At 46.3% G+C, this 21038-nt stretch overlaps 9 protein-coding genes across 9 annotated transcripts; 7 read left to right on the top strand and 2 right to left on the bottom strand.

The window, feature by feature from the left end:
• Positions 1 to 593: 593 nt before the first annotated feature.
• L228DRAFT_223082 (MFS general substrate transporter) lies at positions 594 to 2364 on the top strand. The gene is made up of 4 exons (XM_018330314.1): positions 594 to 692; positions 767 to 990; positions 1039 to 1910; positions 1967 to 2364. The coding sequence occupies exons 1-4, from the start codon at positions 612 to 614 to the stop codon at positions 2137 to 2139; spliced, it is 1350 nt and encodes a 449-aa protein (XP_018186503.1). The 5' UTR covers positions 594 to 611; the 3' UTR covers positions 2140 to 2364.
• An 864-nt stretch (positions 2365 to 3228) lies between these two features.
• L228DRAFT_270209 (putative amidase) lies at positions 3229 to 5320 on the top strand (the record flags this gene model as incomplete). The annotated part of the gene is made up of 2 exons (XM_018335386.1): positions 3229 to 3237; positions 3290 to 5320. The coding sequence occupies 2 exons, from the start codon at positions 3229 to 3231 to the stop codon at positions 5318 to 5320; spliced, it is 2040 nt and encodes a 679-aa protein (XP_018186504.1).
• Positions 5321 to 5932: 612 nt separating this feature from the next.
• On the top strand, positions 5933 to 6947 carry L228DRAFT_270210 (alpha/beta-hydrolase; the record flags this gene model as incomplete). The annotated part of the gene is made up of 2 exons (XM_018335387.1): positions 5933 to 6051; positions 6125 to 6947. 2 exons carry the CDS (start codon positions 5933 to 5935, stop codon positions 6945 to 6947), a joined length of 942 nt encoding a protein of 313 aa, XP_018186505.1.
• Positions 6948 to 9214: 2267 nt separating this feature from the next.
• Positions 9215 to 11514, top strand: L228DRAFT_223084 (hypothetical protein). The gene is made up of 5 exons (XM_018330315.1): positions 9215 to 9642; positions 9694 to 9777; positions 9845 to 10014; positions 10069 to 10519; positions 10574 to 11514. Exons 1-5 carry the CDS (start codon positions 9553 to 9555, stop codon positions 11489 to 11491), a joined length of 1713 nt encoding a protein of 570 aa, XP_018186506.1. The 5' UTR covers positions 9215 to 9552; the 3' UTR covers positions 11492 to 11514.
• A 434-nt stretch (positions 11515 to 11948) lies between these two features.
• L228DRAFT_262808 (Clavaminate synthase-like protein) lies at positions 11949 to 13555 on the bottom strand (the record flags this gene model as incomplete). Its single annotated transcript, XM_018334445.1, has 6 exons — positions 11949 to 12059; positions 12124 to 12243; positions 12309 to 12413; positions 12472 to 12515; positions 12596 to 13071; positions 13173 to 13555. The coding sequence occupies 6 exons, from the start codon at positions 13553 to 13555 to the stop codon at positions 11949 to 11951; spliced, it is 1239 nt and encodes a 412-aa protein (XP_018186507.1).
• A 729-nt stretch (positions 13556 to 14284) lies between these two features.
• Positions 14285 to 16152, top strand: L228DRAFT_284858 (PLP-dependent transferase; the record flags this gene model as incomplete). Its single annotated transcript, XM_018336268.1, has 3 exons — positions 14285 to 14506; positions 14576 to 15522; positions 15576 to 16152. Exons 1-3 carry the CDS (start codon positions 14330 to 14332, stop codon positions 16150 to 16152), a joined length of 1701 nt encoding a protein of 566 aa, XP_018186508.1. The 5' UTR covers positions 14285 to 14329.
• A 610-nt stretch (positions 16153 to 16762) lies between these two features.
• L228DRAFT_284859 (HpcH/HpaI aldolase/citrate lyase family protein) lies at positions 16763 to 17785 on the top strand (the record flags this gene model as incomplete). Its single annotated transcript, XM_018336269.1, has 3 exons — positions 16763 to 16952; positions 17013 to 17394; positions 17469 to 17785. The coding sequence occupies exons 1-3, from the start codon at positions 16785 to 16787 to the stop codon at positions 17783 to 17785; spliced, it is 867 nt and encodes a 288-aa protein (XP_018186509.1). The 5' UTR covers positions 16763 to 16784.
• A 452-nt stretch (positions 17786 to 18237) lies between these two features.
• On the top strand, positions 18238 to 19032 carry L228DRAFT_240672 (hypothetical protein; the record flags this gene model as incomplete). Its single annotated transcript, XM_018331268.1, has 5 exons — positions 18238 to 18264; positions 18329 to 18571; positions 18637 to 18758; positions 18823 to 18867; positions 19014 to 19032. The coding sequence occupies 5 exons, from the start codon at positions 18238 to 18240 to the stop codon at positions 19030 to 19032; spliced, it is 456 nt and encodes a 151-aa protein (XP_018186510.1).
• A 572-nt stretch (positions 19033 to 19604) lies between these two features.
• Positions 19605 to 20460, bottom strand: L228DRAFT_284860 (hypothetical protein; the record flags this gene model as incomplete). Its single annotated transcript, XM_018336270.1, has 2 exons — positions 19605 to 20331; positions 20400 to 20460. The coding sequence occupies 2 exons, from the start codon at positions 20458 to 20460 to the stop codon at positions 19616 to 19618; spliced, it is 777 nt and encodes a 258-aa protein (XP_018186511.1). The 3' UTR covers positions 19605 to 19615.
• Positions 20461 to 21038: the final 578 nt, after the last annotated feature.

Below are 21038 nucleotides of genomic sequence, written 5' to 3' on the forward strand. Positions count from 1 at the left end.
CTGCTGCCCTCTAGCTACTAATCTAGCCGTTCTTGGCTCGACAAATTCTTCTCCCCCCTCACCCCCCCCGACTCCGGAGCTTCAATTAGTTAACCCCAACACTGATTTTCCGCGGGCTGATAATCGTTGATTCTAGGGGACTGACCGGGTCTTGCCCCAGAACTTCAATGCTAATCTTTGACTACCATGTGTTCGGTGCCGGCCCGCTGGCAGGCCACTAACTCCAACTTTATGAACGAGGAAAGACATCCCAGACTATCCAATCATGTCGTAGTTGAAAATTTGGAACGCGATATCAGGGAGATAGGCAAGGAATGTTGATACCCGGTCAAAAAATATCAATAAATATCTATAGCATCATGTCCGAAGGCCTGCCATTACTCTTTCATTAAACATATACAGAAATCAACGGGTTCAGACACGATGGAGCCAGCAGAAAAGGCAGAAAAAAGTTCCGTAACCGAGTTCAATCCTCAAACGGATATCGAGGCGTCCAAGAGTGATCATGAGCCGTATATTGATGTCCAGGCGGAGAAGAGCTACCGTCCGTCCTCCCCTTTATCCAGTTTTTCCCAAGCAATATTGACTTCATTCTAGTCAGAAAGCTCGACATGTATCTCCTGCCCTTCCTGTCTCTCATGTACTTTTTCAACTCTGTCGACCGGACAAATCTAGGAAATGCTAAAACAGACGTAGGGAATAATCCTCTTGAATTATCCGCAATGAATGTGCAGCAGAATAACTGACGCTCAGCTGGAGTAAACAGGGACTCGACAAGGATCTGAAATTTAAAGGAAATGAATATTCTTTGCTCATTCTCCTGTTCTATATTCCTTTTGGAACGCTCGATTTGCCTTTGAACATGCTTACCAAAAAGTACTCTGCTCGCTGGGTGCTGCCAACTCTCATGTGGGTATGGGGAAGTCTCGCCATGCTTCAATGCGCTGCGAAGAATTTTGGTGGTTTGCTTGTTTTGCGTTTGCTCTTAGGGTCAGTTTCAATATCACGAAAGTGAAAAGTTTTGCTGACTTCCCATAGGGTTTGTGAAGCTGGATTCTTTGCTGGCGTTGTGTTTTACTTCACCATCTTTTACTCTCGGGGAGAGTTGGGATTTCGAGTGGCAATATTTTTTGGATGCGCCCTGCTCGCTGCAGCATTTAGCGGTCTGATTTCTTATGGAGTCTTTCAAATCGGCGACAAACACGTCAAAGGCTGGATGTGGCTCATGATTATTGAGGGCGGGCTAACAGTCCTAATTGGTCTATTTGCCTACTTCTGGCTTCCGGCTTCTCCCTCAACGGCCTGGTTCCTGAACGATGCCGAAAAGGCTGCCGCAAAAGCGCGAAACTTGCGTGATTCATCGAGTAAAGTTGACACCAAGTTCAACTTGAAAGACTGCTTCCAAATTTGGAAAGACTGGAAATTCGCACTCTGGTGCATCATTGCATTTACATACCCCGTGGCATTCGCGACGACCTCAAACTTTCTCCCTCAAATTGTCCAAAGACTTGGCTATTCTGTTATCAAAACGAACCTCTGGACTGTGGCACCCAACGCAGTCGGTTTTGTGGTCCTCTTGCTATTCGCAAAATCTTCTGACTATTTCCGGGAACGGACTTTCCACGTCATCATTGCCCTCTGCATATCCATGGCTGGAATGCTGATTCTGATCATAATTGACGTCCTGGAAAATAAGGGTGTCGCCTATTTTGCATGCTTCTTAATGGCAGCTGGATCATACATCCCCAGTTGTCTTGTCCAATCTTGGCACAACAACAATAATCTTGACGAAAACTCTCGAGCCGCAACGACTGGCCTGCTTGTTGGTCTTGGAAATTTTGCCGGTATCCTATCTGCAGGGACTTTCCGCGTAGAGTACGCACCAAAGTATATACCAACTCTCATAGCGAGTAAGTCGACCAGGCTAGCAGAATGATTTAGACAGATACTAATTCTGCTCCAACAGCATGCATCTGTAACGTTATTGCTATAGTGGGCATCCTCATTTTGGGTTTATGGATGAAGGCCGAGAACAGACGACGGAACAAGGAGCAGGGAGTCAATCTTGAGGCAAAAGATGTGGACACCAGAGACCTTCCAGATGGCGAAAAATCGCCCAAATTTCGCTACTTCACTTAAGGGCTTTGAATTCTGCAAGAAAACAGGGGGTTTCTACCCATATCCCATATAAAATAGACTTAGATTAGTGCTGCTTACCCTGGCCAAGAGGCAATGTCAGATGACCATAGAGAGAAAATTCAATTATTCGCAATGCATCCCAAATACTTTGGGAAATATCTGGCTTGATCACAAAATGTCGATGATGACAGTGTGAATGAGATACGTAGTACATCCTCAAAAACAAGGACGATATTTGTTCCCACCAAAGCTGGTTAGAATTCGCTTGGGGGTCGCTACAGGAGATAGGGGAGATTGTACTGGGGAGGGCAGGGGCGGGTGACAAAAGGTTTGGAGATTGATCTGGCCATTGGCTGGAGCTACACGGCAGTTCCAGGTCACTATCCAGAGCACCTCGCCAAACCTTTTGTCACCCGCCCTGAGGGGCGACTTTCTCATTGGATTGGGCTAAACGAACACCTCAACGCTACGGAGAAAACCTCCCGTCCTGCCTTTGGCACTGCCATACCCCGACTCGACGATAAGTCAAAACTTTTCTCTACACAGCACCCTCTATTACAAAGGCATTCATGTGCACTCCATCATTCGTGGAACCTTCTAGTATAATCCTTTCTTAAGAATCCAGGGCATTTACCCTTCAGTTTGTTCTCCCAGGGTCACACCCTTTCCGCCGCATTTCGGGTTAAGACTTCGGGTTGATGGTTGCAATTACCCCATACAGGATAGGGTGTTCTTAACTGCGACTTTGACTTAAGATAACCGGCCCGGAATCTGCAACACTAAATAAACCAGGCTGGAGCGAGGTAGGATGAAGCTACTCCAGCTTCAACCGGCCGTTATCGTCGCAATGACTTTCCTCTCTGACACATGTCCTGCGCGTCAGAACCCCTCTCCCCTCATTGGCGTGCATCAGGCTAACGGCACGAAATGGGAATACCCTGCTGTCAAGCCATAAAATAAGATTATCGTCGGCCCAAGAGCAGAGAGGCCGACTCAAGATTCTCGCCGGAATAAAACAACAAGCCCTAGAGACAATCGTAACATTGTTCACTTTCAAAAATTATATTTTCGCAGAAGTCGATCCATGAAATGGGCCAGGTAAGCGTGCTAACTGATTACAATTTGTTGGTCGTAGTCTAAGGTCAGATAGCCAGACGCAGCCGAAAATTGGCCGAACTCCTTGAGTCTCGTTGAGGCCAACATTGATGATCTCCAAAATGCGTTATCGACAGGGTCCATTACCTCGGTAGAGCTCGTGGCCCTTTACTTGCGCCGCATAAGCAAATACGATTGTCGGGGACCATGCCTGAACTCCATCCCTCTGCTGAACTCTTCGGTCTTTGAAGAAGCCGCTGCTTCTGATGATCGCCGCCGAGGCGGTCATGTCGGGCCTTTGGAAGGAATTCCTTTTACGGTGAAAGACAGCTACAAAGTCAAGGGCATGTCGGTCGCTTCTGGCTCTCCCGCCTTCAAATCTTTGATGTCAAACGAGGATGCGTTCACCGTGGAAAAACTTCGGGAAGCAGGAGCGGTTCTAATCGGAAAGACCAATATGCCTCCAATGGCCTATGGCGGCATGCAACGAGGTGTTTATGGCAGGGCTGAAAGTCCATATAACTTGGACTATCTCACCGCCGCCTTTGCATCGGGCTCCTCCAATGGATCGGCGAGCTCGACCAGCGCCAGCCTCGCAGCATTTGGAATGGGTGAAGAGACTGTATCCTCGGGTCGATCCCCCGCATCCAACAATGGACTCGTGGCATATACACCGTCGCGCGGAGCAATTTCGATCAGGGGGAACTGGCCTCTTTATCCCACATGCGACGTTGTCGTACCTCATACACGCACCGTCAGAGATATGTTTGACTTGCTCAACGTCATTGTGACTGAGGACAAGACCTCTTCGGGTGACTTCTGGAGAGAACAAAAATATGTCTCACTTCCCGAAATAAAGGATATACGTCCAAAATCATATCATGACCTGGCTGACCCTAAAGCTTTGTCGAGAAAGAAGATTGGAGTACCCAGGATGTACATTGGCAAAGAAGACAATGCCGGAAAGCCCGTTACGACATCCAGCTCAGTCATTGAGCTTTGGGAGCAGGCCAGATTACAGCTGGAGTCTCTGGGGGCTACGGTTATAGAGACAGACTTTCCAGTCGTCTCGAATTACGAGAAGGTACCCGGGGAAACAGCATTCGTTGAAGGCGCACCTGAGGAATGGAACAAGGTGGAGAGGAGTTCGATGATTGCCCATATTTGGAATGACTTTCTTTTGGCCAATGGCGACCGACAAATACCATCACTAGCTTCTACTGACACCGCGAGGATCTTTCCGATGGAGCCTGGAGCCATTCAAAGCAGATATTCTGAGCCAGCAAATGCTGTTCAGTTCCTCAAACTCCTGGAATTCCTTAAACCTGAAGTACCATCCACATTGGAAATTTCTGGTCTCGAGACTGCACTTTTGGCCCTCGAAAATGCCCGGAAACGGGATCTTGAAGAGTGGCTGGACAAGAACGACCTGGACTTCGTTGTCTTCCCAGCTAACGGCGATGTTGGTCGCGCGGATAGCGACCGGGTAGATGCCTCCGCGAAACATGCATGGCAGAATGGCGTTAAATATTCGAACGGAAATCGAGCGATACGACATTTGGGAATCCCGACCGTCTCGGTCACAATGGGCACCATGAAGGACACAGGCATGCCCGTAGGACTCACGTTTGCCTCCAAAGCATATGACGATTCCAATTTACTTCGATATGCGTATGCATATGAAACAGCTTCTAGAAAGCGCGTTCCACCGGGATTGACACCATCGCTGGATACCGACATCATTCCCCGATCCATCGCAAGGCAAATTGCTGGAGATCGTCCCGCCTTGTCAGTGTCAAAGTCGATCAAATATAATTGTGGGGAAATGGTCACCATTGAACTTGCTGGAGAGGTTCATCCGTGCACTGGTTCAGCCCTCCAATCTCTAACTGTCTGTGTGGATGGTGACTACGTCCAAGCTATCCAAATTGAGGGTTCGAAATGGAGCCTTGCCACGACCGTGTACCCGCCACCCAAGCAAGACTTCCCCACCGAGGCAACAGTTCCTCGAGACCAAATTACTGTAGTGGTTCTTGCAAAAGCCGACAATGGCGCAGCAACAGGACATCTTCTTCTCCTTGACTGAATCGGTAGGATGATATCGTGTGCGGCATTACTCTTAAGCATATTCATTTAGATATGAGGGCAATGATATCATAACAAACAGAACAGAGGAGCCAAGTGGATATATCAAAGAGGATTCTTATTTTCTTCAGCGGTTCTTTCGCTCGATGAATGATTCATGAGGGTCAAGTCAATATGGAGTTCGAAATATATGTCAATACTGCCCTCCTACCACAAGCATTTATCCCACTGCTTTTGCTGATATGTTGCTCGCACGGCTTTTGCCTGCCTTAATTGAAGCATTCAATGTCTCTGTCATGCAAAACTGTTGCAGAGGTTCTGGAAAATACACTGTAATGTTTAGGGTAATGGTTCAACCGGGCACACTTTAACCTTCCGTGAGGCGTTCTCCGTAGCTTCCGTGGGTGTGCGCGAGTGCTCGCGTAGCATTATTCGTTAGTGCGGGGAACAAGCAAAGCAAAACCTGGGGTCCCTTGACCGACGTAACCACCTACTTCTACCTACGTATATAGTAATCTTGTATTGTCTAGGCTTTCGCGACGTCTCGGCCTCTGCTATCGAAGGCATATATCCATCTCAAGCTTCTATCGCTTCTATTAGTTCTGCGCCGATTATGGAACATAAGAGTCTGCGATATTCGAGCGAACATGAGCTGCAACATTTGTCCGTCTGGTTTCCGCCTTCGGACGTTCCCCTAAGCAATACCCAACATGCTTCTAAATACTGGGTAATGTAAGAGTCACATGAAACTTCTTCAAAGCCCATCAACTTTCGCGTCATTAGATGACTGAATCAAATACAATAGTTATATACATGGAGGTGCCTGGAGAGACCCAGCAATAAAAAATGAATCATTCAGCACCACTATTGAGCGATTGATTTCTACCAGCGAATATTCGTCCATTGTGCCTAATATTGCTGCATTTGCATCAATCGATTACCGCCTATCACCACACCCAGACTTTCCTCAGGACAAAGCAAGCACGCCATCAAACCAGCTGCGCAACGCAAAGCACCCGGACCACATTCGCGATGTTCAGCAAGCCATAGCATTTCTGCAACGCGAGTACCAATTCGGAGATAGGTATATCCTCGTCGGTCATTCCTGTGGAGCTACATTGGCATTTCATCTCGCCATGGGATGCGGTATATCCAAGGACGATGACCGTCGAAACCGCAGTGGGCCAAATGAAGGTAACAAAGAGCAATCTCCAATTGATCTACCTGTGGCAATAGTTGGCGTTGAAGGCATATATGATCTGCGCGGACTGCGAGACGCGCATCAAGATGTTCGTATCTACCATGAGGTTTTAGAAGGCGCTTTTGGTCCGGATGAATCCGTCTGGGATGTCGCTTCTCCTGCGAAATACAGCGCGTTTCGCGAAACCTGGCCCTCGGGAAAACTGGCCGTGATAGTACACACGGAAGCCGATGAGCTAGTTGAACCCGAGCAGATGAGCAAGATGGCTGCCCATCTGAGAAATAGCTGGAATGGCTCGACCATTGCGCTGAAAGATGATATCCCCGGCGGCCGAGACCAAAGTACTGGTGGCCACGACGAGGTTTGGAAACGTGGAGTTGTTTTGGCAGATGTCATAGCTAAAACTATCAAGGAACTGTCCTCTTGAGTGTCAGAATATGAAAATCTCACTTTCGTTTGAAAATGTTAGAATCAAGTTGTCTAAAATTATTCTTGAATGATTTGGGCGGTATTGTAATACTATTGAATTCATTATTATAATTATTTTTGATAGTAAAACTAACTTTAAAAGTTTATTGGGAACGTGTTTAATTATACTCTGGCGGGTGCATAAAAGAACAATAATTGTTTAGTAGATACTGTTCGAGTTCGTCGCTGTCGGCCTCGACCGACCAAGTGATGCCATTGCCAGGTTTCTCCAGACGGGCTCTAGTTGCATGAGTAGCTCGAGTCCCATTCTCCTGTTCAGGAATTGGACCCTGCATTGTTTTGCCAATCATGTCTGCCGGCACTTCTTGTTATTAAGTTAGCTAAAGCCCTTTAACAGAGAAGTTAGAAACTAGTTGTAGAACCAGATGTAGTACTTACATGAAAGTAGATCTGGACATGTTTCCTAAGCGTACTAGCAATGAGAAAATTCATTCTTTTATCATCCTAAACTAGTTTAGCAACCAGTTTCTGTAATATGAGAAATCCTTTCAACTTATATCATTGTAGGCACACAATTTCTTACAAGATTCGATGTACAAAAATAGTTCTGCACTTGGGTCTTCTGGTGGCAGCAGTCAAACATGTATATAATCCCTTGGGAACGTCTCCCTCGAAGAGGAGTGCACCGGCTTCCTTCATGTCGGCCAGCGTGGCCTGTCTGAAATGCCATGGAAACAGCTCTGGTCGCGCGCTGTCTTCGCTGCTTGGGTCCCAACGATCTATCTCTTCTTCCCAGGGTCTCTTTGTCTTCCATTTTGGATTAGCATCTAGACCTTCATAGAGCTTAGGATCCCTAGGTTTCTTTGGATTCTTGACAACTTTGTCTTTCTTGTTCTTGTTTACTGACTTGCTACTCTTCCTCCTGCATCGTAGTCCTCGTGAACAAAAGAGACAACCTGGTGAATCTAGATCAACAAACAGATATTAATATCAATCTTGAAAATTTTCGGGGTTAGAATAATGGTACCTCGGGATGAAAGGTTATCATAAATGCATCGAAGAGACTATGACAAGTAGCGGTAAGGAGTATGCCGTTCTGGACCGAGTTTATGCCGGTATCTGATGGAAAAGTCCTGTTCGTAATGCAATTTGAGAGCCTGCTACTGAGGAATAATCCAGCGTAGGCAATGGAAACACGTGCGCGGCGTGAAGGCCGGTCCACATAGTCCTTTTAACAATAGATCATGCTCATCGAGGAGGGAATATGACACATCTCTCATTTCTGGCTCGGACCCGATTGCGAAATATCTCAAACCGGGGATTGCTTGATGATCGAGTTTTTAAATTCCACGTTTCTGATTTCAGTTCGACAAAGGCTGCCACTTAGGAAAATGTTCCTTCCATTAGTTCGATTCGTGCCGGCTAAAGCTAACACAGCGCTTGAATAAATATATTTGCAACAGCATGCTCGTGGCATAACAGGGGAAATCTGAAAAGTCTTGTTCAAAAATGAATCATCGATGGAAAGATTGAATTCAAAATAGGTTCAAAGCATAATTTCGTATAGAACGCAGGTAGAGAGACATGAGCAAGCTTTATATATTACAACAGTCAATGAATCATGAAACGGTGCAGACAATGGGCCGGGCAGAATGTGTGATTGGACAAGGTAATACAGCTATTGGCCACAGAGAACACAAAAAAAGGCTTTATTCACGATGTGAGAATGCTACTGGTCACAAAGAAAGTGAAGAAGATGATAAAATGCAGCAAATGGATAGCCTCAAAACCATTGTCGTAGAAGCTGAATGCAGAGCGAGTTATGCACAGCTACATAAATGCATAAAATATTGTTGCAAGGATTTGTGCTCGTTTATGCACTCCGCATTGCGCCAACCAGATCTTAGTCAATTCAGATCACTGTGCATAATTTTCGCTAGGAAGCATAATATGCACAACTTACCCCTGGCTACTCGCCTTTCTAGAACATGACGGGTGATCGGCTCGCTTGTGAAATACAGGACTACCCCCGAACCATGATTGGCGTTAATATGATTGGAAAGGAATGGCAAGAACCTTATCATCGTCATCATTTAGTTTACTGTTTATACATCCATACTCAAAGCTGGACTTGTCATTTCCTTCGGCGGACATCTCCAAGGATGGAAGTCATATTGTCGAGAGCGTGCGCCTATCTCTTGGCCTTCACGATATAGCTCGTGGACTCCATCGTTAATGTCTTGGCTTTTCTGACAGACGCTTGCAATTCGCTACCACGCCGAGATCCCTCCGCCTCTGCTGATGATGGCTCGGACAAATGTCTTGGCGCCGAGCCTAACGCGCACAATTTGTTGGAAGATGGCCAGTCGGACATGTCCGAAATGGAATTTACGCCTGATAAGACTTCAATTGATACGAGAATCGAAAGAGTAATTGTCCCTATGCTCTGTTGATCTCGCGACTCTATATTCAGCGACCAGCCTGCTCTTCTTTTGAAGACTGCCGAATTTCAGAGTGGTCGAACAGCGAGGCTTGAAACCGACTTGTTTACTTTCTCTTTTCCGAGTCCTTGCCCGAGTCGATCTTGAGAACGGAAAGGAACAATGGCAGTCACTCATATTGCGGAGAAAGTCAACTTAGCTGTGGCTCGCAGCTTTGTTGGCAAGCGCTTCAGGCTGGAGCACTCTGGTCATGTATGAAGACTTTCACGGAGTCAAATGGCAGAGTGCTAATATCTGCGTTAGAGAAAAGAGCGTAAAGGATCGCGTTTTTTGACGGAGATCCGGGCGGGATTGGCTACTTTCTTTGCCATGGCCTATATTATCTCTGTAAGGCTAGCCATAGTTTGAATGGGATCAATCGGCGCCAACTGACAATCTTTCCCCCTCTGTACAGGTTAATGCAACTATCGTGAGCGATACTGGAGGCACTTGTGTATGCAATAGCACACCCGATGACCCGATCTGCACGTCAAACGAGGAATATGCGCTCTGCCAGCAAGTCATCCACCGCGACCTGATCACAGCAACTGCCGCTATCGCAGCGCTTTCCACATTCTGCATGGGGTATGGCAAGGCCTGTTACTTTGGTTATGAGTAGTACTAACTGAATGTTGACAGTATTTTTGCCAATATGCCTCTCGCCCTCGCTCCCGGCATGGGTCTCAATGCCTATTTTGCATACACTGTTGTTGGATTCCACGGAACTGGATTTGTCTCCTATCGACTCGCTTTGACCGCAGTCTTTGTGGAGGGATTGGTATTTGTTGCCTTGTCTGTCCTTGGACTTCGGCAGTGGTTGGCACGGGCAATTCCCCACTCCATTAAACTCGCAACGGGTGTGGGGATCGGTCTCTACCTCACAATCATCGGTCTCACTTACAGCGACGGTATCGGATTGATTACTGGAGCGACTTCGACCCCGTTAGAGTTGGCGGGTTGCGCAGCTAGTATGCGTGACCCCGACACTGGGTTATGCCCCAATTCCGGAAAGATGCGCAGTCCTACCATGTGGGTAGGCATTTTCTGTGGTGGAATGTTTACCGCTATCCTTATGCTTTACCGTGTCAAGGTACGTATTGTCGACTCTACAAATGAGACATTTCTCTGATTTGATAATTTCTAGGGTGCAATTATTGCCGGAATCCTATTGGTGTCCATCATCTCGTGGCCCCGAAGCACGCCCGTAACTTACTTTCCCCACACAGCCACCGGCGACGCCGCTTTTGACTTCTTCAAGAACGTCGTTACATTCCATCCCATCACCAAGATTCTCAATGTTCAGGACTGGTCGCTCGGTGAGGCAGGCGGAAAATTTGGACTGGCGTTCATCACTTTCCTTTACGTCGACATTCTTGACTGCACCGGCACAATGTATGCCATGGCTCGCTTTGCCGGAGCAATCGACGAAAGGACCCAGGATTTCGAAGGCAGCGCAGTCGCATACCTCGTTGATGCTTTCTCCGTTACCATCGGCAGTCTCTTCGGTTGCCCTCCCTGCACGGCTTTCATCGAATCGGGCGCTGGTATTTCTGAAGGTGGACGAACTGGAATCACCTCAGTAGTAACCGGTCTCTGCTTCTTCATCTCCATCTTCTTTGCACCAATTTTCGCCTCCATTCCCCCTTGGGCTACAGGATGTACTCTTGTCATTGTCGGCGCTATGATGGCGACCGCCGCCAAGGATATCAACTGGCGCTATTGGGGCGATGCTCTTCCAGCATTCATCACCATGGCCGTCATGCCATTCACCTATTCTATCTCCTACGGCCTGATCGGTGGTATTATCTCTTACATCATCATCAATACTGTTGTCTGGATCCTGGAGAAGGCTAGTCGCGGTCGCATTGTTCCGCCAGGTAAGGAAGGCAAGGATCCATGGACCTGGCGAATGGAAGGAGGTGTTCTTCCTCCGTGGATCGTTCGCTTGTCAAGAGGAAAGAAAGAATTTTGGCGCGAAGACCCTGTTTTCGACGGCGAGAAGACGTCTAATATGGAAGGCGTTGTCGTCGTGCAGCCCGATAATACCAAAGATACCAAATAGATATATACCCGTATAGATGGTGTTAGATTTTTGTTCGCATTTACATATTTTGATATAGATACATATAATCTATTCTTCAAACATCCTCTTCCATTGTTACGAAATTAGGAAGCTATGTGCCAATTGGTCAACACAGAACGGTTACATGACCTTGCTGGGACCCGCAAAACCATTGCACCACGTGTGATGCACTCGAGTATTGGCCATTGTACTCCGGCAAGGAATTCTCACCTACCCACCACGGGTCTTGATGAGGTAAGGGGTTTGCAAAATGATGATCTTCAAGAATATTGTTGACCCATCATAACAGGTGTAAGTTGGCGCTACATTTGAAAGGCTACTTTCTGCGGCATCTCCAAGACTGACGCTCAATTATTTTACTTAACAGATTGACGAGTCAACGCACCGGCATGCCAGATTTCAAAATTGCGTACATTCGAGCTTCCATAGTTCAATTCTAAGCCGCGGATGTCAGAGGCTCTCCAATGATGCCAGGCTCATCCCAGAAACTCGCGCGAATCTTGCGATCGCCTTCCCAAGCCCAACGAGCATGTTGAACGGCGAAGTTCTATAGTACGACAGGTTAGCCGGGTCATTTTAATCTGAAAATCTTAATAGGAAGTCACACTCACATCGATTACGAGAACGTCACCTACTTCCCACGTCACATCGGAGCCAAGAGCGTGCTGGTACTTGTCCATTTCTTCCAGCCATTCCTTGGGAATCACCTCATCCTTTTCGACTCCGGCAAACTAATTTACAGAAATAAGAGTCAGCACTTCACGTCTGCCTAAGGGAGATGTTAAATAATCCATACATGAGGCGGAACAGCGATTCCTTCTTCCTCGGTTCCGGTCTTAAATTTGAATGGCGGTTCCCAAGTATTGTTTACTTTTGCATTGGTATACCGCGTGGACATGGCCTAAATATGAATATGCGTAAGAATTTTCAGACTAGGAAAGCCATGACTGGTTGCTTACGTTGAAAATACTACCAATCTTCAGGGTTGGATGAAGACGAACTCCTAGATGCCATCAGTCGTCAGCAAAAAAAAAAAAAAAGCAGTCCAAAAATGAGTTATATCAAGCCAGGATAACCCCTTACCTGGCACGCGATGAACCACTTCCAGATCGCCATTCTCGGCCCAAGACCAGTCAAATCCACGACGCTGCCAGTCGGGCAGAGACTCATTCTTGGCTGCCTCGGGGGACCAGCCTCCACGCTTGGCCAGGTCAATGATGCGACTCTCCACACCACGCCGCTTATCTGCATCTGTCATCTTGCTGATGTCGCCGTTCAACGGGCCAAAAGCATTTTCCTTGTACAACCCATTACCTCCAACGATACCGCCCACTTGTGCGGATGTATGGGGGATCTGATAGACCAGGCCCTTCTTGCCGCATTTGTCCACAAACTCTGGCACTGTCTTCTTCAGACGGTCATAAAGCGCCAACGAGGACACAATGTTGGTCTCCCCGCCTGCTCCGGGTGGAACTTGACAGTACAAGACCAAGTATCCTGGATGTACTGGCGATACGGCGTATTCGTTATGCCAGCCTATGAAGTGTGATGGGGGACCTCTATCGGCATAATATGGATTAGCCACCCTTGAATCTTGGCTCTACATATAATGGCACATTTGTGCCGTTATACTAATGAAGGTGTAAAAGGGTGAACGTACTCATTCGTGGTCATGACGTTCTTTGCCAATGGCCTGCGTAAGACTTCCATGCCGACATGGACATGAGGAACCCATGCTTGCTTTCCCTTGCCAGCCAGTGCAGACAGGAAGTCCGAGAAGTCTTCGACGCTCTTCAGAGGAAGTCCTTTGAAATTGATAGCGCCCCCGTTCGCATCAAGCAGCTTGCGGATGAAGCTGGGCTCGTTGCTCTTTTCTTGAGCAGCAAGGCGGCTGATCTCTTCCAGCACTGTCTGCTTGTCAGTCTGCTTTTTGGGCGCAATAACTACTGGAAATTGGATAGTAGGCTGCCCAGATCCTTCGACCACTTGCATCTCCCTCTGGTACGGAGCGTTTCTGGTCTCCCAGTAGTCGTTGATCGTCATGATGAATGATATAATGACGGGAGCAGGTAGTTATCTTAGTTGTGTTTGTTGCAAATGGTGCGCAGTTTCTCTGATAGCGGTCTTAATAACCAATGATAATGATAAGTAGGCCTGAGGGACGAGATTCTGTGCTATATAGCCAGCAAGTTATGTGTTCAAAAACAATGAACAGATGTCTACTTAGCGTCTCTACGCTCTTTGAAGGTAAACCAGCGCTATTCTAATCGATCTCTTCACTGCCGCATGGATCTGGACAGTGTCAACGCCTTGACTAATTTGTGACAAAGTACCTCCATAGTAATAGATGAAATGAGGTATGACGAAAGATGGATATTACTCTGCATTTTTTTAAAGCTGCGGCGCTCACGTACTACACATGATTAGCATGTAGTTTACTAACCAGAGTTGACTACTGCTTTACGGTGCTGTTAGTCACTGAGCGTATAACAGTAACTTAGAACCCAATTCCGTTATGTTTCACGGGATCTTCTAATTGAGATTCCATACGACTCGAAATGCAGAGAACTAATCAACAAATTGGAATCTATTACAATCGAGTGAAGCGGATTTCCACCTTGTGAAAGATCACCTGGTTTCGCTTTTTGATCGATTCTGGAGTCCCAGTCGAGGCACGAAGTTTTGCGGTTCTGCTTTACTATCGGGGCCTATCAACCATCTCATCAAGAGTAATGGGAGCTTGCTCTTTAATAAACAGTTTCCCGATACACTACCGTTCATAATTTATCAGTTTGTTTGTTTGCTGGCCTCTCCAAGATGCCTCTCCCAGTCCCACCGCCTCTAGGCTATCCGGTCCCATATAGCCGCCATGCAGTTTCTGTTCAGCTCCCAACCTGGCAAGACATGTGTGGAATGGCGCAGGGAGAGCCTCGAGTGAAGAGAGTCCAAAGGATTGGTTACCCACGATCGTTTCTTCAAAAGGATGTTCAAGCGGTAAGTTTATGTCATTGAAAATTCGACATTTCCTTTTGTGCAAATTAGCAGAAGCTGATTCCATCAAAGTTGATTGATACCGCTGTAGAAATATTTGGCACCGCAAAGGAATCCTGCCTAATATTCCCATCCTTCTCTCATGCGGCCGCTTGTGGAGCGTTTATTCGCTCCCATATATCATCCCCAGAGAGTATCAATGGAGAATACTCAGTTCGCGCGGTTGATTTTCCTCGAGGCGCCGCCTCTCGACCTCAATCTTGCAGTAACCATGTACTGATTTGTACTGCTCAATCAATGAACGTTCGATTATTTGCAGTCTTCTTTCCGACCGAATTTCGCTCTACAGCGATCAAATTTTGGCGACTCACCGGAACTGGAATATCCTCGAGGTTAGCGGAAGATCTTCTCACGTCAAATACATTTACCAAAAACGTGTTTTTGCCACTTGTGACAGATGCAAATCCGTTCAGAAAGGCGTGTGTCGAAGACGCAGCCGATATCATAAAGTGTCGGATAGCCAACCTCCTTGGACGCACTCTGCCTTCAAATTCCAGCAAGAACTTCGTCGACGCAGCTGATGTGTATCTCTATCCCTCTGGAATGTCAGCTATATATCATTGCAATCAACTTCTCAATACCTGGCGTGGAACACAAAGTATCGTTTTTGGCTTCCCATATGAACTTACCCTTAAGCTTGTGGAGACCTTTGGCACTTCCTGTAAATTCTTCGGCTTTGGCACCCCAGATGAGCTTCAAGAGCTCGAACAGTTTCTTGAGATCGAGGCCGAAAATGGACGGAGCATTCAAGCTATCTGGTGTGAATGTCCCTCGAACCCTTTGTTACGGACCGTTGATCTTGATCGCATCCGACAGCTGGCCGACCAGTTCAATTTCCCAGTCGTGGTGGATGAAACAATTGGTACATTTGCAAATGTAGATTTGTTGCAAGTAGCGGACGTGATCGTTACGTCCTTGACCAAATCATTTAGTGGATACTTGGACGTCATGGCAGGAAGGTATGTGCCAATCTGCAGCGCGAGTTGAAGCAATAGCTCACTGGCACCTTTAGCATTGCTTTGAACCCGTCATCGAGGTTCTACAAGCCATTCAAGAAAGCGCTTGACTCATCTTACCGCAATGAGCTCTACGCCGCTGATGCTATTCAATTAGAATGCAACAGTCGGGATTTCTTGGCTCGAGCTGGTAAAATGAACGAAACAGCTGCTACCCTCGTGTCTCACCTGGAAACGTTCATTTCTAACCCCGAAAGCGCCCTTACCAAAATTTACTACCCCTCACAATGTTGGTCCGTTGCCAACTACCAGGCGCGTATGCGACCGTCAACTCCGGAATTCTACCCGGGTTATGGTTGTCTTTTCACGCTGGACTTCGCAGACGTCGAAGCGGCAACGGTCTTCTTCGATACTCTCGATGTACATAAGGGCCCGTCTCTGGGAGGCAATCTGACGCTGGCTCAACCGTACGTCCAGACGGTGTTTTTTCGGGAGAAAGATTGGGCTGCTCAGTTTGGCTTGAGGGAAACGATCGTTCGAGTGTCGGTAGGATTGGAAGATGCAGGTGAATTACTGGCGACTTTTGACAAGGCTGTCCGAAAGGCAAGAAAATCCACTGCCTTGAATATGTAAAGTTACATTACCTTTACCTTAGAGAGCTTTGTTTGTTTTCCGCTTGCATTATCCTCCTTTCATTTCCATACCTTCCGAATGTCGGTTTCCAAGCTCGTGCAAGTCATGCTCGAGCTACGTAACATGAGAACCTAATCAATTGTCTGATGACTGTTCAAAAGCAATGTAACCAATGGGTCCAAATGTGCGCGTCTTGGGTTGCTCAAGAAAATGGATATACTTCCTCTGCCCACGTAAATCTGAAATTCTGAATGATGCCGTAAGATGAAACTCTGAGTGCTTTGTACTATCTTGGATGACCCTGAGCTTCGATCATTTTGCATTCATTGAGACGAGTAAATAGTTGTGCACATCAGGATGCCAGTTGACTAAAATCTGCACAGTCATAGTTTGTCAGCATTTTGCTTCCACTTCTCATCCTCACTTGATAACTAACTTACCGAATATCGTCACATAATAATAATATATTGAAAAAATTAAAAATAAACGTAACAGAGAAGAAAACAAAAGCGTATCCAGTAATCAGTGATTTGAGCCAGAGTATAGTACAAGAAAAGCAAAATATTTTTCCGGATGAATGAGCTTTCGCATTCCCAGATATTCTTTCGTTGCTCGCTACCCTCCTCGAAATCATGCTGGACACTGTGAGTTACAATGCGCTCAGCCTGGCGCAGCCAACCAACTTTCGCGCTATGCTTCAATCCGGAGAGTTACTCTGGGGTACCTCTTGTAGAATTTTGAGTGAAGAGGCTGCGAAAATAGTTGCAACGCTCCCTCATCATTTCTGTTTTATTGACATGGTAAGCAACCGATTCTCCGAACCGAATATGCTGAAACACTTGATGATTAAAACGGAACAGGAACACACGCCATTGAACGCAACACTATTAGCCAACTTGATCAAGACAATTCAGTATTACTCAGCTGGATCGATGGTTCCCTATGTGAGAATCCCAAGCAGTGCTCCGGATATGGTAACCCATGCCCTCAACGCCGGAGCTGGTGGTATCGTGGTACCCCATGTCCAAAATGCATCACAGGCGGAGGCACTGGTACGTTTAGCCAAGTTTCCAACCCTGGGAGACCGCAGTTATCCGCCGATGATGCTATTCGGGAAACAGACGCAGACAAAGGATGGACAAACAGTCTATGACGTCTGGAACCAACATGCGGCGGTGTTTTGCCAGATCGAAGATGAAGAAGGGGTGCGAAATGTAGATGAGATTGCTAGAGTACCCGGAGGTGAGCAGGTGCCTTGACAGTTATGGCTCCCAAGCCTCTTGATTATATCCCACTAATTTCGAATCGCGATATAGTGGATGCCTTAATGGTCGGCGCCAGTGATCTACGTTTCTCGCTAGGGCTCGAGGCCGGCAGTCAAGACGGTGACGAGCCCACCTTTCTTGCTGCGTTAGAGAAGATTCAGAGAGCTGCAGATGAGAATGGTCTGTGTGTCTTGGGATTTGCAATGTCTCCAAAAGTGCTTGAAAGAAGGCTAAAACTTGGCTGGAGAGCGCTGATCATTCATGGTGATGCGCCCGGAATTGTCAATTCGGGTGCAGAGAGTCTGAAATCAAGCCTGAAAGTAGCCGAATTAGTCGGCAATCCGAGCGCCAATGGGAGCTTGAGCTAGCTGTAAATACAACCACCTTAGTTATTCAAAGAACGACTGATAGAACGACGTTGAGTGGCATTGTTTGCAATTCCATTAACTCATGGCAAATCGTAATAATCTAGTGTGCTGTAACGAAATATGTTCTATCTTGACAGGATAATAATATTACCAAATACTCGAGTTAGTAGGTCTGGTGTAGCAATCATGAATTTGTCATGTCATTGTGAAGGAAATTACGTGATTGAGCAAAATCAATGCAGCATTGCAAGCACTGGAAAGTAAAGCTGTCAGTTGTAGTAGATGTTGCGTATCACGGCGAAAAGTCCTTGGAGAAAATGCCTTAATTATCTTCATCATCACCATTATCACTATTGTTATTTATTTATTTATTTAGGAGACGATTATTTATTTCAGATTTTTATGATTTATATTCAACGCAGGTTATCGTTATCCATCGATTATACATCAACATGTCTTTTAAATTATATGGATACGAGGTAAATAGACAGTTCCCCAAGTTTGGATGGCATTGGTGACAATAAAACTCAACTCTCGAAACAGAGGAACCCTCGTACGAGGATCATCCGTATTTTGGTAGGCATCCAGCAGCAATATTCAGAGAAATGGCTAATGCAATCCGTAAAGGCTGAAGCGGAAGGCATTCAACTCGCCATCCATCAAGTTGTCCCTCGGCAAGGAATTGGCAAAGACGACTACAAAAGCAAATTTCCTCTGAGCGCAGGCAAAATCCCCGGGTTAGAAGGTCCAGATATCCAACTCACGGAAACGTTGGCTATTGCAATGGTGAGATGAGGGATTTCCCATATGCAAAAAGGTCCATGTTCTGACCGACGGATTACTTGCCGTAGTATCTGGCAAAGATTGCGAACAAGTCGAGGCTGTTGGGTGATGGATCGATCGTACAAGAGGCAGAAGTTCTCATGTGGATGAGCTGGGCCAATCAAGAGTTGCTCCAGACACTCGCTAGGTGGTCCGTTGTTCCTTTTCTTTCTAGATACAGACGACCGATGGGAGATATTGAAAATAACTTACAGGTTTCTTCCACTAATCCCATCATTTACGGACCCAGCGCCGTACTCGTATGTCGCTGTGGCTGCCGGCAGGGACGCCAGTCTTCGAATGCTTCAAAATCTTGAGCTGATTTTTCAGAAACGAAAATACTTGGTCGGAGGACATATCACTATTGCTGATCTTATGGTCGCTATATATGTCTCGCGTGGAATAGAATGGGTCCTCGATGCTGAATGGAGAGTGGCCCATCCTTTCATCATGAGGCATTTTCAGATGGTTAAAAATTGGGGTCCAGTGAAAAAAATAATTCCAAACTTTATCATGATCGATAAAGAGACACCAAATAAAAATCCGAAGGAGGGATGAAGCTCAGATGACTGGGCAGTGAAGGTTCAATTAGAAGGTCTATATATACCTTAGTTTTACGGAATACATTTCGCGATCCAAAAAGTACTTCAACTAAGGGAACACTTTGTGAACAAGGGTCGTGTTCATGAGTTGAACGGGTGCTTAACTGTAAAAGGCCCGGTCGGCAGTACATTCCCGCTATTCTTCAGAGAGAAATTGTACCGTTGAAAGCATTCAAACCCACTATGACTGTTGATTTGTAGTGGACATGACCATTGGAAGCATGCGGTCTCATACGAATTTCACAACTACCAACTAGTTTTACTTGTATTCTCATTAGCACCGTGACCGTTTCAAAAATTGTATAAAAAAATCCTTTTCTTTCAATAATATAGTTCGAATTCTTCTAAGCAATGGTGCTGCGACACTATGAATGGAGTGGAAGAAACAAAGTTATATTCCCTAGTTCTATTTGGCCACATCATAGGCGAACTTCTCGGCGCTGGCATTTGCATCCTTGACCCAAGTGCGAATATAATCTGGCACATTCTCCACCATATTCGTCGGTGCCGGTATGGGAGATCCCCACTGCGTCCAAGACGGAATCACGCCAGCCCAAACCCTTCTCCGCATCTCCTCGTCTTTCAAATCATTTCGATCTTCTCCTGTAGTACCAGCTCTGACCTTGGCACTGGCACTTTTAATGTCGACTCGAATAATCCCGGTTGCCGTCAGCTCGGCCCGTGTGGGAGGAATTCGGGTATTCTCCCATCGCTCGGGCAAAATATTGTTGGTGATCAGCTCCATCGCATAAAAGCGTTCACCTTCGTCGGTCACCAGATGTGCATCTCCGAAAGCAATGGCTGAGCGATAGTTGCAACTGTGGTGATTCGGAGTCAAGGCCAATACAAGACCATCCATAAGAGTCGCAGCGACGCAGATCTTGAGTCCGTCGGAATCGTCCAAGGAATTACTTGATTTCTTGAAAAACCGTGATGAGACATACCCATGTAGGTAAATCGAACGTTCCGTTCCTGCTTTTTCACCGTAAGACCCGGTGCAACCAAACATTGGAAGTATCACCGGATAAGATTCAGTTGCATCGCTCGCCAGCGCGTGAAATGAGATATGGAGGACCGGTGCGGAATCAATGATAGGGTATACATCATCATATCCATATTTCCCTACCCCACATCAATTCGGTCAGCCTCAGCTTATTTCGAAGCGCGTATTGAAGCTCAAGCTCAATTACCTCTGTTTCGATACCGCTTCACCTCGTTGATACTTGATTTTTCAAACTTATCAGGCTCCATGGAGATAGAATGCGTCAGATATGCACGTTAATGGGAGAATTGCTTGAGGTAAGCTGAAAGTATCGCAATTAATAAGGCATATAGATATCTGTAACGATGATGGAGTACTGAGATGAGAAAAATCTCGAATTATCATATCATTTGAAAACACCGTCATAAAGGATATCTAATGATAGTGCACAATAAATGCTTACCACTTTTGCGTTTACAGAGTCCTGCATCGTCAATTACCGAGCATAAACACCTATCTGAGGACAAAGGATGTAATCAAAGTCCATGCCATCAGTCGGCAAATTTGTCGATGCTCATTTGACCTCTAACAATCAGGTGTAGACTAATATACTTTTGACAGCGGCGTGAAGGCACTACTCATCAGACTGTGCATATTAGTCGCTATTACGCCAATTATTTTAGTAAGTCTTCGCTTCCTCAAATTAAACCATGCTTCTGATGTCACTAACCTCACCCTCGTAGCTCATTGTTGTCTAAGCATTCGTCTCAGATACATAACTATCCGCGAGGCAAGTTGACAACAACTATGAAACTCCTCAAATCAATTGCCCACGTCACTCAATATA

This window comes from Xylona heveae, assembly GCF_001619985.1.
Source record: "Xylona heveae TC161 unplaced genomic scaffold L228scaffold_9, whole genome shotgun sequence".
Taxonomy (NCBI): Eukaryota; Fungi; Ascomycota; class Xylonomycetes; order Xylonales; family Xylonaceae; genus Xylona; species Xylona heveae.